The sequence below is a fragment of the Ranitomeya imitator genome, chromosome 4 (genome assembly GCF_032444005.1).
Source record: "Ranitomeya imitator isolate aRanImi1 chromosome 4, aRanImi1.pri, whole genome shotgun sequence".
In the NCBI taxonomy this organism is placed as follows: Eukaryota; Metazoa; Chordata; class Amphibia; order Anura; family Dendrobatidae; genus Ranitomeya; species Ranitomeya imitator.
In genome coordinates, this window is record NC_091285.1 from 137,253,449 (window position 1) to 137,272,479 (window position 19,031).

At 41.4% G+C, this 19,031-nt stretch overlaps 1 protein-coding gene across 2 annotated transcripts in view; it reads left to right on the forward strand.

Annotated features, from left to right (window-relative positions):
- RAD50 (RAD50 double strand break repair protein) overlaps positions 1 to 19,031 on the forward strand; it is a 214,321-nt gene that overhangs the window by 141,395 nt on the left and 53,895 nt on the right. The window contains exons 17-20 of one of the 2 annotated variants that reach the window (XM_069763946.1): positions 1,733 to 1,930; positions 5,158 to 5,264; positions 15,214 to 15,306; positions 15,388 to 15,501. In XM_069763946.1, the coding sequence (XP_069620047.1) occupies positions 1,733 to 1,930; positions 5,158 to 5,264; positions 15,214 to 15,306; positions 15,388 to 15,501 (512 nt within the window). Of the gene's footprint in view, positions 1 to 1,732; positions 1,931 to 5,153; positions 5,265 to 15,213; positions 15,307 to 15,387; positions 15,502 to 19,031 lie in introns of both variants that reach the window. The other variant, XM_069763947.1, reaches the window with a different exon arrangement.

Sequence of the window (19,031 nt, forward strand, 5' to 3'; positions counted from 1 at the left end):
TTCATTTACATATTCGTATAAAACATGGATTTCTCTGCAATAAGACATCGGATTTCAGATAACAAGGTAACATTTTACTCAATTTTATGCCCATTTAGGCTGCTTAGGAGGGTTGATCTTACTGAGAGATTTAAAAATTCTAAGTCTACGTGACAAAGTTTATGTGAAGAAAATGCCAGAGGGGGAGTAAACGTGTGCACACGTGTGGGAAGTTTCGTGGGACCCTTTTGAAAACCCGAAAGGGGGTTGTCCCTAAAATGTCACTCAGATGTGCACATGCTTGCTTCCCTGCCACATCACCTCTGCATAAATGTTGCCATGCGGACCATGACTTTTCCATTTAGATTATTGTATTAAGTGTTCTGGACTGTGTCTGTACCTTATGGTAAGATGGATATAATCCATATGAAGGAGTGAAGCATTGATTTAATTGTTTCTAATTTGTAAAGTATCAGAGTGACAGTGAAGAAATCCCATTTTTTTGTAGTCCTTGATGTCTATTGGTTCATTGTTGCATATTACATACACATTTCACTCAGATATGACATAACATTCCAATTAGAGCCCAGCTCCTGAGGCTTCCACCATTCATAAAAATATTGACACAAAAATCTCTTCAGTATTTCTCCTGCAACGTGCTGCTCCCAGCAAGCCACAACCCCGATTTATTCACTTGAAAAACCGGTAAGAATTGGAACCCGATAAATAGTGCAGCCGATCCAATGACACAATACCCCTTAAAGTATTTGCACTTACATAAGCCCTCCCATTACATTTTTGGGGCGCTAAATTCTATGTTTTTGTTTATTTAGTGTAGTGTCAACATGTTCATATACTCACCTATTGAGTCTTCTTCAGCGTTCAGCACCACCCCATTCCTCTTCTGAGTGACGCCACCACTCGTCAGACTCTTCTGATTACGCTGTGCTCTGTGTCTCTCTGAAGTGGCCTTTACAATGTAAACCTATGGGAGTGTCAGAACGAGCCTCCACAGACTTACATTGTAAGGTCATGATCACACGTTCAGTATTTGGTCAGTATTGTACATCAGTATTTGTAAGCCAAAACCAGGAGTGGGTGATAAATGCAGAAGTGGTGACTGAACATGTGAACGTGGCCTATGAGAGACGTCCAGTGCGCGCACACAGTAATCCGTATAGTCAGAAGAGCCGTGACATCACTCAGAGAAACGGAACTACTCTGGATACCAGGAGAGATGGTGATAGGTGAGTATTTTACCACAATGTATATGTACTGTAGTGTGAAAGATTTAATGAAAAATAAAAGTGCTTCTATAAAGAGATCGTACCTTACTTTTAAAAGTTAAATGACTTGGCTATTACAATATTTTACATTCAACTTCCAGACTGGTGCTACTCCTCTGTACTTTGAACTGCATCTCCTGCCTGTGTCCTGGCTTCATCATCCAGCAGGGCTTCACATTCCTTCCAAGCTGGCTTCTTCCACCGTGATTAGCAGCCACTGATTGTTACAGTGGTCACATGTCACTATCTTCCAGATGTTGATGTCGGCAGACCACTGTGGATGCAGTACAGAGTGAGGAGGAGCAGTGCCAGCCTGAGAGGTGAGTATATATATTTTTTATTTTCTACCCTACCCTAGATCCAATAACATTAACTTTTAAAGTAGTTATCAACCCCCTTAAAACAGTACACTTATTTTAGGGAGTCATTTGTTCATACAGAAACTAATTGTTCCTTTTAACTTCCAGTTTCAGGTAAAATTGAGCTGTTACGTAAGCGAATACAGGACCAGCAAGATCAAGTCCAGCAACTGAAGAGTTCAGCCAATGAATTAAAGGCAGAAAAACTTAATATTTCTAGCAAGCTTCAACGCCGACAACAGCTGGAGGATCAGAATGTTGAACTGACCACTGAGCTGCAGTGTTTGTCAAGAGAGATTAAGGCAAGTTTTTCCAAGTGCTGATTAGAATTTGCCCAGTGCAAAATAATTTTTTTTAAATGTACCAACATATAAATGTATGAATCCCAGTTTTAGTGATAAAAAGTCTGGTTTATTTGAAAAAAAAAAAAACCCTAAAAACACGCACATTGTGTTCATAACGACTCGTAATAATGCAATCTGTTTTTGATCTGACACATGGATCAAAACCGCACACCGTTCTATGGCTCCAAGGAATATCTAACCCAAAGGCAAAAGTTGGAAGAAAAAAAATGAAAAACTATTCCGGAATTACTTTTTTGATCTAGCCTCACAAAAATAATGAGGTGAAAAGATATCAAAAAGTCATATATACACCCACAATGGTACCAATAAAAATTACAGCTTGTTTCACAAAAAAATTCCCACTCCCCTTCCCGGCTAAAAACACCAGCTCTCGGCCGACCCAAAAAGGGCGCAGTATCCATGGGGTTGATGTTACCTTTGTATTGTAAGGTGACATCAAGCCCACGGCTTAGTAATGGAGAGGTGTCAATAAGACACCTTTAGATTACTAATCCTATAGTTGTTACAGGTTAAATAAAGACACAGCCATCATAAAGTATTTTAATGAAATAAAACACAACACAGTTTGCCATATTTATTAAACACCTAATTCATGCGACGCCCTCATTCTCCTGCAAAAAAAATAAAATAATAAACCAACACAAATACTCCCTGTTCCGATGTAATCCATTTAATAACGAATGTCCCACGACGATCTCCCGTGTAGAGCTGTCACATTGGGAGATGTGACCGCTCTACAAGGGCCTCCGATGATACACTGACAGGAGATCATACCCCACAGTGTAGTTCATTGGGGTTCGTGTTCTCACTTTACGGCACTACCGCTACGTGAGAATTTTCTCATGCAGCGGTGTCGCACGTGACAGGACGAACTTTGGTGACTTCTAGGCGGCGGAGTGATACACTGCGGGAAGAGCACCTCCTGTCACTGCATCACCAGAGCCCCTTTAGAGCGGTCACATTTCCCGAACCCGAACAGTACGAAACTTTACTGTTGGTGTTCGCCCATCTCTACTCCTGAGGACTGCGGTGAAGCGGCACAGGCGTGTATGTGCAAGATCTGAGAGGCAGAGAAGGATATACTAGGATACGAGGGCAGGCCAGAAGGGTGAAAGAGGCGTGTTTTTCTGGGCACAGCGCCACTCTCTCTTTCCCTGATGCCTGCAGCTTGCTTCACTTACACCTTCCCGGTAAGGCGCCCCCCTCACCTCATCGGGACCGCTCCCCCCACCATATGCGGCGACCGCAGATTGCTCCACACCCACCCTATAAGGCCTCTTTCACACCTCAGTCTTTTTGTTTCAGTTTATAGTTTTGTGAAAAATAAAAACGGATCCAGCGAATTTGCATGCTGGATCCGTCTTTTTCTCATAGACTTGTATTAGCGACGGATTACGACGGATGGCCTCACGTTTCGTCCGTCGTGCGCTGGATCCGTCGGAATTTGTTTATCCGTCATCTGGAGAGGACGGCCAGAGTAACTTTTTTTGTCTGCGTCGAAAAGTCAGACAGCAACGAATCCAGCGGCATTGATCGTTGGCTAGAATGGAAGCCTATGGATCCGTTGCTGCCCGTTTTTTACACTGAGCATGTTCCAAATCTGTATTTAGTAGCCAATTGGCCAGACAGCCCCAAAATCTATATAAACCTGCCATGTGGCTTCATTCTTCAATGTGCCTTCAAGAAGCATGCAAGCAAGAAGCCTGCCAGCAACCTGCCTGATGGATAGATGCATAGATGGTCACAATATTTGCTAGAACTCCTTCCATTTCTGCCACTTGCTCTACAACCTCTCAAAGATGGGGTGTTTAAACACTCAACATATAGGTTTCCATTATTTTCCAGTAGTGAATCACGTTTGGGACCCTCCCATTTGGAGATATGAAAAAACGGATCAGTCAAAAAAACGAAAGAAACGGATGAAAAAACGGATGCAGTGGATCCGTTTTTTTTACGGATCTGCTATAGGGATCCATCGAAAAACCGGATCCGTTGTTTCCATTTTTCACTATTTTTGACGGATCCGTCGCGATGACTGATTTTGACTGACCCCAGAAGACTGAAGTGTGAATGAGGCATAAGATGACACCTGGCGTATAATACGACCCCCAACTTTTGAGAAGATTTTCAGGGGTTAAAAAGTCATACGCCGGAAAATACGGTAAAATTTGGTTGGACACTGGTACCATCTATTTAAGAAGTGGTCTAATAATTATTACCACATGAAATGAAACTGGTCAGAATTGTAAAATTTGGCTTGGTCTGGAAGGTGAAAACGGGCTTGGGTGAAGGGGTTAAGGAAAGTAGTTGTTTGATATAAACTATTTAATTCCATTTGCTGTTCTATTATTTTACGTATTGTACCGCCTAGTTTAGTGGCAGGATAGGGATTTCTCTGTGCAATGTAGGGTATGAGATATGTCATCAAAAAATCCAGCAGAGGATGTGGCTTTTCTGTGTTTTTTTTTCTTTTTTCTGTGACATCATAGTAATACAGTTATCAGTTAAGCGTGCAGCTTTCTAAGAATACACCCAACCTTTAATGGCTATAGTGACTAGGTTAATTGTGGCTACATAGGAAATCTTTATTTCGTTAGAAACTAATTTGTGGTTAATAAATGATTTAATGCCAAAACTCTTGTAAATGTATTATCTGCAGGGCAATGTGTGTGCAATAGAGGATGACCACAGATTTAAGCTCTTGTTTTAGCACTGTTACTCATCACTTAGTGTAGTTCGTCATACAGTTGGTCTAGCATTAATTGCAGCAGATGGCTGCTCACGAAGTTTAGCAAATCAGCACCAAAGTGTCAATAAAAAGTGTAAAACTATCTAATATCTTATATACAGTTGTTCTGTTCACATAAAGCATGCAAATTGTCAGCAGCACGTCCATGTTTACACAGGGAGATGTGCTGTCAACAAGGATGATTTTAATGATGGCATAAACATTAGACAGCCACAAATGACCATTTTGCCTATTTGTTGGTTGATTGCTGGCATGTTTAGATGGGCCAATAATCGGGGAAGAGCGTTCTAATAAATGCTTGTTTACAGATTGACCCAAGTAAAACTAAACCTTTAATGTAGGTGTATATGTGTTTGTGCATTTATATCTGTTATTGAAATACATTGTGCATTAAAAGTAATTTATTTTTGTTCAGGAAGCCAAAGAGCAAGTTTTCCCATTGGAAACAACACTTGAAAAACTACAGCAAGAGAAGCAGGATATTCTGGAAAGAAAAGAAACCAGCAACAGGGCAGCACAAGAAAGGGTAAAGGGCTACATATGGGCTATAGTATACTTATTTGTTAAATACCTCTGAGCACAATACTCAAGTGTGAAAAGTCGTCTGTTACATAACTATTGTAGCTTCTGTATTTATTGGAGGCAGTGTTGGATTATTTGTATGGCAAATACAGCTAGTACCGGATAGACTCCATTGATTCAATCATGGGGTTTATCAAGTTACATTGTCTTCTCCATCATTTTGATGGAAAGAATGGTGATACAGCAGTTTTCTTTTCTTTGATATTGTCAATGGAGGCTTGGAACAAACTCCCTAGTTAAAGCTATGAACAGAGCCTTTTAGATGAATCGCATGTGCAACAGTATTTTAAAGTCTATATAAAAATAGAAGGTATATCGCACTTACTAAAAAGGCAGATCAAGCCTGCTACTATAGTCGCATGAGGTGAAAAGGGGCTCGTAACTGAACTAACCTTCCTACTTTCCTACTTTCATTATATATTTATAGTTCTATTCTGTTTGCCTGAATGCATCTCCAAAAGAGGCCTACTATTTGCAACTGCTTTAACTACTTAGCAGCTGTGCACTCACTATATAAAATTCAAACAGCCAGGAGAAAACAGTCATAAAGTCCAAATTGTATAAAATTATATATATATAATTGAATCAGGGACAAGGTAAACGGGGGGTAAAAACGCAGAGACAAAATCAACATCCGTGAAAAGCTGGTGTGACCATCCTAAAAATACATATATTTCTCTCCATTTAAATGTAAACATCGCACAATATGTATACTAATGTTAGATGGAACAAATTCCCACAACAAAATGATATGCACATAATTGTGCTAGCACCAATCCATAAAAATTAATCATGGAGGTATATACAAAGTACCTTGCAAAAGTGCAGCAGCGGGAACACACGAGGTCACGCTCATGGAGGTCTAAATTCAGAATGATACTCAAAATTACAGTGGAAAATCAAATTACAGGCTGATCCAACTTCAGTGGAAATGCCTCAAGACAAGGAAATGATGCTCAGTAGTGTGTGTGGCCACCAATTGCCTGTATGACCTCCCTACAATGCCTGGGCATGCTCCTGATGAGGTGGCGGATGGTTTCCTGAGGGATCTCCTCCCAGACCTGGACTAGAGCATCCACCAACTCCTGGACAGTCTGTGGTGCAACGTGACATTGGTGGATGGTGCGAGACATGATGTCCCAGATGTGTTCTATCAGATTCATGTCTGGGGAACGGGCGGGCCAGTCCATTTCTTCAATGCCTTCATCTTGCAGGAACTGCTGACACACTCCAGCGACATGTGGTCTGGCATTGTCCTGCATTAGGAGGATCCAGGGCCAACTGCACCAGCATATGGTCTCACAAGGGGTCTGAGGATCTCATCTCGGTACCTAATGGCAGTCAGGCTACTTCTGGCGAGCACATGGAGGGCTGTGCGTTCCTCCAAAGAAATGCCACCCCACACCATTACTGACCCACTGCCAAACCGGTCATACTGATGGATGTTGCAGGCAGCAGATCGCTCTCCATGGCATCTCCAGACTCTGTCACATGTGTTCAGTGTGAACCTGCTTTCATCTGTGAAGAGCACAGGGCGCCAGTGGCGAATTTGCCAATCCTGGTGTTCTGTGGCAAATGCCAAGCATCGTGCACTGTGTTGGGCTGTGATCACAACCGCCATCCGTGGACATCAGGCACTCAGACCATCCTCATGGAGTCTGTTTCTGACCGTTTGTGCAGACACATGCACATTTGTGGCCTGCTTGAGGTCATTTTTAAGGGCTCTGGCAGCGCTCCTCCTGTTCCTCCTTGCACAAAAACTGAGGTAGCAGTCCTGCTGCTGGGTTGTTGCCCACCTACGGCCCCCTCCACGTCTCCTGGTGTACTGGCCTGTCTCCTGGTAGCGCCTCCAGCCTCTGGACACTAAGCTGACAGACACAGCAAACCTTGCCACAGCTCACATTGATGTGCCATCCTGGATGAGCTGCACTACCTGAGCCACTTGTGTGTGTTGTAGAGTCCGTCTCATGCTACCACGAGTGTTAAAGCACAACCAACATTCAAAAGTGACCAAAATATCAACCAGAAAGCATTGGTACTGAGATGTGGTCTGTGGTCCCCACCTGCGAAACCACTCCTTTATTGAGGGTGTCTTCATAATTGCCAATAATTTCCATCTGTTGTTTATTCCATTTGCACAACAACATGTGAAATTGATTGTGAAAGTGTTGCTTCCTAAGTGGACAGTTTGATTTCACAGAAGTTTGATTTACTTGGAGTTATATTCTGTAGTTTAAGTGTTCCCTTTATTTTTTTGAGCAGTGTGCATTGCACTGACAGCCATGCTCTCCTGAAGACCCCTATGTCCAGTGAAGCCTTACCTGTAGCTGGACATTGAAGATTTGTAAATTTCACAGTACACAGAAATACTGTAGTATTGCAGTGTATATAATAGTCAACAAAGCTTTCGCAGGTTCAAAAACCTTAAGGAGACTAATTAAATATATATATTTAAAAAGCATATATATGTATAAATTACTCCCCTTTTCCTGAAATGTAAATAGTGAAATGTAAGGGATATTTGATTTTTGTGAAAATTTCCGGATGAACCCAATATGCACTCTATCCTTTTCAGGTGAACATAATGCGACCATCTCTAAACATTTGAATATACATGTCCAACTGTTCATGTCCTCAACTGTTCAATTCCTTTTGCAAAACTTGCTGTTCTCTAACAAGGAGCTTAATGGCAAAATCCACAACAGGTGTTTGATCCATGAATCAGCCTATACATTTCAGGGTTCAATTAGAATTGATACTTACACAGTCCTCCACATCCTGCTGTTCACATTTTGACATCGTGAATAGAGTTAAGCAAATTTTTCAAAATTTGGTTCCGATTACCATTGGCAGCGAATATTTTTTTGCCATTCGTCGAACGTCATTGGAGTCAATGGAAGTAGAAATGACTATGTTCAGAATCGATCTTCAAGCATAAATTTGGCATGAATAGGGTACCAATATGGCACAAATGTGGCAAATTCAGATTCAGTGACCGATTCCGAACATATTAGCTCAACTCTAATCATGAGAGCAAGACAACACTTAATAATTGATCAACAGTACCATTGCGAGGCTCCAAGCAGGATGTTCTCAGAAGGAATTGTTTGAGATGAGCAAATCACCATTGCATGCTTCTACTTAAATGCCCTACTTTCATGATAAATATAATCGGAGCATAACATTTTTACATTTTCCATAAATTTTGCCTGAAAGCCAAATATCCCTAACTTTTTATGAGTAGTGTGCGTGTGTATATAGTATATATATATATATATATATATATATATATATATATATATATACTGTATATATAGCTCTGTCAAAAATTAAAAGACCACTGAAAATGTTTAGTTTGTCTGATTTATCTCTCTGTAGGTATATTTTTGTATAAAATGTAAATTGTTCTTTTATTCTATAAACTTCTGACAACTTGTCTCCGAATTTCCAACCAAAGTGTTTGTGTTTTTTTTCCTGACAAAGAAAAATGGTCAAAATTAAAAAACAAACAAAAAAAAACCCATTGCTTTCAGACCTCAAATAAGGCAAAGAAAACAAGTTCATAATCATTGAGAAACAACAATACTAATGTTTTAACTCTGGAAGAGTTCAGAAATCAATATTTTGTGGAATAACCATGATTTTTAATCACAGCTTTCATGCATCTTGGAATGCTCTCCACCAGTCTTTCACACTGCTTCTGGTGCAAAAATGTGAGCAGTTCTTCTTTGTTTGATGGCTTGTGAATATCCATCATCCTCTTGATTACATTCCAGAGGTTTTCAATGGGGTTCAGGTCTGGAGATTGGGCTGCCCATGACAGGGTTTTGATGTGGTGGTCTCTTAATTTTTGCCCAAAACTCCTCCCCAAAAAATGCAATAAGAAGCGTTCTAATAGTCTTATGTACCCTAAGATATTAACTACAGCTTTACTCGCAGAAAACAAAAGCTGTGCCGTTCCATCGATGGAAGAATATAAACGTTACGGTCTTAGCAAATGGCGGGACAAACCAAACTTCTTTCTGCACAGTTCTACCATTTTGTAATCACTAAAGCATAAAAAGAACCAGTGCTGTGGAGTCAGTATAAAATGGATGGATCAACTGCAACTGCTAAAACATACAATAAATTGGGTTCAGTACTGCAGTTCTGTAGATGCTGTAAATGTTTTCATAAGAGTTTGGGAAAGTTATGAAACGTCCTATAAATGTCTTTTCTGTTCCTAATCTAAGGATTTCGGCGTTTAGTTGAGATGAATCTATGCAGCACTTTGACTGTATATGCTCTGTATCGCTGTGGAATCGAAGTCCAGATTCGGGGAACTTGAGGAGTCAGAGGTTTGGCTTACTGACTCCTAAACCCTGGAAAGAACTTCTAAGTTCGATATCATTGTAATTGTCCTAACCTAAAGAATCATGCTGCAAGGTCATATTTGCAGCATAATGAACACTGTAAATACAAAACCCCAAAAACTTGTGTGGAATTACACTTTTTTTTACCATTGTACCGCACTGGAAATTTTTTGTCTTCGTAATTGTACAGCTATCACTAAAACTGACGCTTTTTTAATTGGTTTAAAAATATTAAATTATATTATTACCACAATAAAATACACAAAAATATTAAAACACATAAAATAATATTTAGTGGGGAAAGAAAAAACAAATACAGGAAAGGAAAGGCGGGTATGGCTTCAAAGTGGCATAGTATATATCAGGTACATAAAGGGCTACAATGATCAATATTCAAAATGAATTATAATGAATACATACCATATTTTTTGCTTTAAGAGACGCACCTGATTATAAGACGCACCCCCAAATTTGGTGAAGAAAAAGAGAAAAAAATAATTTTATGTTAAATGGAGGTCTGTCTTATAATGCCAGTGTCCGTCTTACAAATCATATATATGTCCCCCATCCTGGCCCATGGCCCCCCTGTGCTGCTGGTACACTGCCCCCTTGTGCTGGCACACTGGCACATTGCCTCCTTGTGCTGCTGGCACATTGCCCCGCTCTCCCATCCTGGATATGGCCCCCCGGTCACTATATGCTCCCCTGTTGGCACGCACATAGCCCTCTCTCTCTATATGCCCACTGCTGGCACGCACATGGCCCCCGGTCATTATATGCCCCCTTGCTGGCACGCACATGGCTCCCCCGGTCACCATATGCCACCCTGCTGGCACGCACATGATAAAATAACAAACACTTAACTCACCTTCTGATGATGGCTCCGTGCTCCCAGCTCCTCGGTTGCACTTCCTGTTTCCCGGGCATTGGATCATATGACCTGGGCACACAATGATGACATCACTGTGCTGTGCCGATCGGATGTCGGTACAGACACAAAGAGCCACGGGGGAACTGGGAGCACGGAGCCATCATCAGAAGGTGAGTTAAGTGTTTGTTATTTTATCATGTGCGTGAGAGCAGGGGGCATATAGTGACCGGGGGGTGGGGGCATGTGCGTGCCAGAAGGGGGCATATTCATGATGGGGGGTGCAGGCACATGCAATATGCGCCGCTCCCCTGTCAGCCAACTCGGCGTGGCTTCAGCACCAAGATGATGGACAGTGGTGCAGTGAATATTACATGAGGCTAATGAGCGGGAGCACGTGACCTCCCGCTGTCACTGCAGCCAGCCCACTCCAGCCCCCTGACACCACTCCAGAGTCCGCCCCAACCTCCCCCCCCCCCACACACACACACACAGCATAGCACACAGATTCAGATTTTAAGACACACCCCCTACTTTCCCCCAAAATTTGGGGGAACAAAAGTGCATCTTATAATCCGAAAAATACGGTATATATTCAGCCTAAGTAAATACCAAACACTTATAATGTACATACAGTCCGTCAGCTTGAACTGCACGCAATAGGGATCTGGCACCACATAAATATAAAGTGCATTATCTTAATATATGTGTGTATTCAAAATTAATAAATAAGGTGCCAGAGCACTACCACGAGCAGGGCCGACATATATATAGTAGAGATTAAGCCGCCCAAAAATATGCAAACCATGCAATCTAATTACCTTGTATATGCCAGCAGCCAGGGACCCACCACACCCGACGCGCGTTTCGCTATGGAAAGCTTTGTCCAGGGGTTTGTAATTGTACAGTAAAAGAAATGGTGTATTTCAAAACTTCAATTTGATTCACAAAAAACAAGGCCTCATGGCTCTGTTTGTTGATGGACAAGTAAAAAAGTTATTGTTGGTAAAGGGAAGAAAAAAGAACGATACAATGAAAAATCCACTGGTCTTAAAGGGGTAAAATCCATATGTATTCCCCTCCACCTGGTGGTTAGTGCAGATAGCCATTTAACTCTGTAAAAGCATTCAGAGAATTTGGGTTTTTGTATCACAAAAAGCAACTCTGACAGATATGTACTGATTAAGCTCAGAGTTTATCATTTTAAATGTGAAACTTGTGTTAATATATGTACATTTGCTATATTAGGTCTTTTAACAGTATAGAAAGAAATTCTTCCTTGGATAATTTTTGCCTCTCTTTTGTGATACATGGGGTTTAATTTCTATGATGCTTTAATACTCCTCTTCTTTTTCTTTTTGCTGATATCAAGTGAAGATGCAAAGAAAAATAGGAAATAAGTGTTTTTTTTTTCAATTTTTATATTCTACAACCACAAAGGACTAATGTGTGTGTGTGTGTGTGTGTGTCTATATGTATGTGTATATATATATATTACAGTTGTGCTCAAATGTTTACATCCCCCGGCAGAGTTTTTGCTTGGCCTTTTTTCAGAGAATATGAACGATAACACCAAAACTTTTTCTCCACTCATGGTTAGTGGTTGGGTGAAACCATTTATTGTCAAACTATTGTGTTTTCTCTTTTTAAATCATAATGAAAACCCAAAACATCCAAATGACCCTGATCAAACGTTCACATACCCCATTTCTTAATACTGTGTATTGCTCCCTCTAAAATCAGTGACAGCTGGAAGTCTTTTGTGGTAGTTGTGTATGATGTCCTTTATTTTCTCAGATGGTAAAGCTGTCCACTCTTCTTGGCAAAAAGCCTCCAGTTCCTGTAAATTCCTGGGCTGTCTAGCATGAACTGCGTACTTGAGATCTCCCCAGAGTGGCTCAATGATATTGAGGTCAGGACACTGAGATGGCCACTCCAGAACCTTCACTTTGTTCTACTGTAGCCAGTGACAGGTCGACTTGGCCTTGTGTTTTGGATCGTTGACATGTTGGAACGTTCAAGTACGTCCCATGCTCAGCTTCCTGGCTGAGGATTGCAAATTTGCCTCAAGTATTTGCTGATAACCTGCTGCATTCATCTCCTTCAACTTTGACCAAGTTTCCTGTGCTTCTGTAGCTCACACATCCCCAAAACATCAGCGATCCACCTCTGTGCTTTACAGTAGGAATAGTCTGTGTTTCATCATAGGGCTTGTTGACTTCTCTCCAAATGTAACATTTAAGGTTGTGGCCAAAAAGTTCAATTTTGGTCTCATCACTCCAAATTACCTTGTTCCAGAAGTTTTGAGGCTTGTCTCTGTGCTGTTTTGCGTATTGTAGGCGAGATACTTTGTGGCATTCTTCTGGCGACTCCACCATGCAGCCCAATTATCTTCAAGTGCCTCCTTATTGTGCAACTTGAAACAGCCACACCACTAGTTTTCAGAGAGTCCTGTATTTCAACTGATGTTATTTGTGGGTTTTTCTTTGCATCCCAAACAATTTTCCTGGATGTTGTGCCATGACATTTTTGTTGGTCTACCTGACCGTGGTTTTGTTTTTACAGAGCCCTTAATTTTCCATTTGTTAATCACAGTTTGAACGCTGCTGACTGGTATTATCAATTCCTTGGATATCTTTTTGTATCCCTTTCCTATTTTATACAGTTCAACTAACTTTTCCCGTAGATTTGTTGACATTTCTTTTGCTTTCCCCATGACTCACAATCTAGAAATGTCAGTGGCTGGATAAAAGATGCAAGAGTGTCTGGATCCCAGAAGCTCTCTTAGCTTTTATGCACACACACACTGATTACAAGCAAACAGGTCACAGGTGAGGAAGTTACTTTAATAGCCATTCAAACCCATTTGTGTCAACTTCTGTGCATGTTACCAGGCCCAAATCGCCAAGGTATGTGAACTTCTGATCAGGGTCATTTGGATGGTTTGGGTTGGAGGCACCCAATTTTACCACTAAAAACTGGGAAATCTTAATAACTCGAGTATGAGCTGGGTATGCATTGTCCCGTCTTCCTATCCTGGTATGCAAGGCTCCTCATCCCTATACTGGTCTGCATGGCTCCTCATCCCTATCCTGGTCTGCATGGCTCCTCATCCCTATCCTTGTATGCTTGGCACCTCATCCCCGTTCTTGTATGCATGGCTCCTCATCCCAATCCGTTGTTTCAGATGCTGCACATCTCGTATCTTCACAGCATAGATAGTTGCCTTCAGATGACACCAGCATCTGAAACAACGGATACTGGAAGCCTGTGCTAGCATTTCTTCTGCAGTGTTGCTTTCAATGTGTCAAGAGTGGGAGAAGAGTGGGTGCATATAATCCAACACAATGGGCAGCACTTTGAGCAAATTTTATAAGTGGTAATAAACTTGTAAATAACTAATGAAAGAATAAAGTTATGGTAAAACCAAGCACATCATTGTTTTTCTTGTGAAATTCTCAATAAGTTTGAGGTCACATGACCCCTTTCCCATTGGAAAAAATAAGGTTGGATCCAAAATGACTGATTTCAAAATGGTCACCATCCATCTTGAAAACTTTTCCCCCTCCCATATACTACTGTGCCACAAACAGGAAGTTGATATCACCAACCATTCCCATTTTATTTAGGTGTATCCATATAAATGGCCCACCCTGCATTTATTACAAACAGAGTGATCTATTTCAAGTGTTTGAATGTGGTCATGCCCAAGTGGTAATGAACTGACCCTTTCCTCCAGGTCTGGAAGTGCTCTTTCCCCTTTCCACATCTATTTGGTTTCCACGACTTTTGTCTCAGGAGGAAACCTCTTCTAAAGATGATGCACAAGAAAGCCCGCAAACAGTTTGCTGAAAACAAACAGACTAAGGACATGGACTACTGAAGCCAAGTCCTGTAGTTTGATGAGACCAAGATAAACTTATTTGGTTCAGATGGTGTCAAGCGTGTATCGCAGCAACCAGTTGAGTACAAAAACAAGTGTCTTTCCTGCAGTCAAGCATGGTGGTGTGAGTGTCATGGTTTAGAGCTGCATGAGTGCTACCGGCTGTGGGGAGCGACAGCCAATTGAGGGAACCATGAATACCAACATGTACTGTGACATAGAGAAACAGAGTATGATCCTCTCCCTTAGGAAACAAGGCCGCATGTCAGTATTCCAACATAACGACCGTAAACACACATCCAAGACCATCACTGCCTTGCTAAAGAAATTGAGAGTAAAGGTGCTGACCAAGCATGTCTCCAGACCTAAACCCTATTGAGCATTTGTGGAGGAGCACAAGATCTCTAACATCCACCAGTTCCGTGATGTCATCATGGAGGAGGAAAGAGGATCCTAGTGGCCCCCGGTGAAGCTCCAGACGGTTAACTCTATGCACAAGAGAGTTAAAGCAGTGCTTGAAAATAATGGTAGCCACACTAAATATTCACACTTTAGGTACAATTTGTCCATTTTCACTCAGGGGTGTAGTCACTTTTGTTGCTAGCGGTTATTTAGAGGACACATCAAATTTCCACTGACTACTTTACAGTTCTAATCTACAGTCATAAACTAAAAACTGATTAGATGTATTACTTATTATTTAGAGTTGTACAATAATTACAGTTCCCTTTTTCTCAAATTTCAGTTAATCAATTCTGAAAGATTTTAATCTGTTCCTTTTTTCTTTTAGCTCATTGACCTTAAGGAAAAGGTGAAGAAAGTCACCTTGCTAATGAAAGAAATTGACAAATACATACACGATGGTAGAGAAGAATTCAAGGAGGTACTTTTTACATGCATTAAGAATCAACCATTTGCCGCTTTAATAAATCTTTTGCAAAGTAATGACACATATATTTTGCAGCAAAAGGATGCTGAACTGCAGGACTTAATTTCTCGACTTAACGATTGTGAGAAGAAGAAAGAAAATATTAATAAGGAGATGATCACCATTAGACAGGATATAGACACACAAAAAGTAAGTATGAATCTATTTGATATCACCTGCCTTTATATTACTGTTTAGCATGCTGCACTCAGCCCATGTTCAGGATAGTTTTGTTTTTTTCATGCATGTTTTTAATTTGGTATTCGATCCTAAATACTGGAAACTTGTAGGATTTTTACACATTGGGTATTTATACAGCAAATCTCTCCTCCAAATTTTTGTGGCAGAAAAATCTGCTGTATATATTGCAATAGTAGCATTGCAGAGTTTATGAAATCTCATCCACACATTGCGCGGAAAATCTGCACTTTAAATTGACTGGTGCTACAAATTTGAGATCTGCAGCGTTTTAACCCATTCACAACCTGAAGTTTTTTTGTTTTTGCGTTTTCGCTTTTTGCTATCCTTCTTTGCTATCCTTCTTCCCAGAGCCATAACTTTTTTTTTTAAGTGAATATGGCCATATGAGCGCTTTTGTTTTTTACGGGACAAGTTTTACTTATACAACACCACTGGTTTTAAGATATCATGTACTGGAAAACAGGAAAAAAATTCCAAGTGCGGGGAAATTGCTAAAAAAAAAAAAAAAGCAATTCCACATATTTTTTTTTAACCATGTTCATGAAATGCTGAAAGTAACCTGCCATTATGATTCTCCAGGTCATTACGAATTCATAGACAGCAAACATGTCTAAGTTCTTTTTAATTTAAGTGGTAAAAAAGAAAAATAGTGCCATTTTTCAAGACCCGTAGCGTCTCCATGTTTCGGGATCTGGGCTGGGTGAGGGCTTCATTTTTGGCCGCTTATGTGATGTTTTTATTGATACCAATTTGGTGTAGATATGATTTTTTGATCACCCGTTGTTGCATTTTATTGCAATGTAGCGGTGACAAAAAAAATCGTAATTCTGACGTTTTGAATTTATTTCTCATTATGCCAGGTTAATTCTTTTTTTTTTTTATGTTGATCAGGCGATTCTGAATGCGGTGATACCAAATATATGTATATTTGATTTTTTTTTTTTTTTTTTTGTTTTATTTTGAATGGGGCGAAAGGTGGGTGATTTGAACTTTTATATATATATATATATATATATATATATATATATATATATATATATATATAATTTTTTTTTTTTTTAAATTTTTGCATGCTTCAACAGTCACCATGGGAGAATAGAAGCTGAAGTTGTCTGATCGCCTCTTCTACATGCTGGAAACCTCTGGTTGTCATGCCAACCCATCAGTGTCCCATGATCATGTGACGGCGTCACCGATGGGCGGGATTAGTGACGCACTTCCAGTAAGTGCGAGTTAAATGTCGCTGTCAGAGATTGACAGCGGCATTTAACTAGTTAACAGCCGCAGGTGGATCGCGATTCCTCCCGCGGCTGTTACTGGCACATGTCGGCTGTATATTATTATTATTATTATTATTATTTATTTATATAGCACCATTGATTCCATGGTGCTTTAACTCCTTCCCGACCTTTGACGCAGCATATGCGTCATGGAAACCCGTGCCAATCTGACCTGTGACGCAGCATATGCGTCATGGTCGGATCGCGTTCCTGCAGGCTGGGTGAAAGGGTTAACTCCAATTTCACCCGATCTGCAGGGACAGGAGGAGTGGTACTTTAGCCCCCCTGTGGCTACGATCGCTCTGATTGGCTGTTGAAAGTGAAACAACCAACAATCAGAGCAATCTGTAATATTTCACCTATGAAAATTTGTGAAATATTACAATCCAGCCATGGCCGATGCTGCAATAGCATCGGCCATGGCTGGAGACGCCAATCTGGCCCCCCCACGACTGACGGCGGCGAACTGCAGCCGCCGTCAGTGTTCCCTACCCCTCCGTCCTGCCCTAAGTGCCTTCCTCTCCCCTCCGACCCCCCCGCTGTCCGATCACTCCCCCTCATACTTACCTATTCCCGGTGTCCTCGGTCTTCTCGCATGGGCGCCGCCATCTTGGAAAATGGCGGGCGCATGCGCAGTGCACCCGCCGAATCTGCCAGACGGCAGATTCGTTCCCTGTATATTTTGATCGCTGTGATAGGTTCTATCACAGCGATCAAAATAAAAAAAAATAATAAATAAACTCCCCCTTTATCCCCCCCATAGGTAGGGAAAATAATAAAATATAGGAAATATATTTATTTTTATGTTAGGGTTAGGGTTGCACTTAGGGTTAGGGTTGCACTTAGGGTTAGGGTTGCACTTAGGGTTAGGGTTGCACTTAGAGATAGGGTTGCACTTAGGGTTAGGGTTGCACTTAGAGATAGGGTTGCACTTAGGGATTGGGTTGCACTTAGGGATTGGGTTGCACTTAGGGTTAGGGTTGCACTTAGGATTAGGGTTGCACTTAGGGATTGGGTTGCACTTAGGGATTGGGTTGCACTTAGGGTTGCACTTAGGGCTAGGGTTGCACTTAGGGCTAGGGTTGCACTTAGGGCTTGGGTTAGAATTAGGTTTACAATTAGGGTTAGGGTTAGAATTAGGGCTAGGGTTGGAATTAGGGTTAGAATTAGGCTATGTTCACACGGTGCGGATTTAGCTGCGGTTCCGCAGCGGATTGGTCGCTGCGGATTCGTAGCAGTTTTCCATCACGTTTACAGTACCACGTAAACCTATGGAAAACCAAATCCGCTGTGCCCATGGTGCGGAAAGTACAGCGCGGAAACGCTGCGTTGTATTTTCCGCAGCATGTCAATTCTTTGTGCGGATTCCGCAGCGTTTTACACCTGCTCCATAATAGGAATCCGCAGGTGAAATCCACACAAAAAACACTGGAAATCCACGGTAAATCCGCAGGTAAAGCGCAGTGCGTTTTACCTGCAGATTTTTCAAAAACGGTGCGGAAAAATCCCCACACAAATCCGCAACGTGGGTACATAGCCTTTGGGTTAGGTTTGGAATTAGAGTTAGGGTTGGAATTAGGGTTAAGACTAGGGTTAGGGGTGTGTTGGGGTTAGGGTTGTGGTTAGGGTTGGGATTAGGGTTAGGGGGGGTGTGTTGGGGTTAGTGTTGGAGTTAGAATTGAGGGGTTTCCACTGTTTAGGCACATCAGGGGGTCTCCAAACGCGACATGGCGCCACCATTTATTCCAGCCAATCTTGCGTTGAAAAAGTCAAATGGTGCTCTCTCCCTTCCGAGCCCCGACGTGTGCCTAAACAGTGGTTTACCCCCACATATGGGGTACTAGCGTACTCAGGAGAAACTGGACAACAACTTTTGGGGTCCAATTTCTCCTGTAACCCTTGGGAAAATAAACAATTGCGGGCTAAATAATTATTATTGAGGAAAGAAAAATTATTTTTTATTTTCACGGCTCTGCGTTATAAACTTCTGTGAAGCACTTGGGGGTTCAAAGTGCTCACCACACATCTAGATAAGTTCCTTTGGGGGTCTAGTTTCCAAAATGGGGTCACTTCTGGGAGGTTTCTACTGTTTAGGCACATCAGGGGCTCTGCAAACGCAACGTGACGACCGCAGAGCATTCCATCAAAGTCTGCATTTCACAACGTCACTACTTCCCTTCCAAACCCCGACGTGTGCCC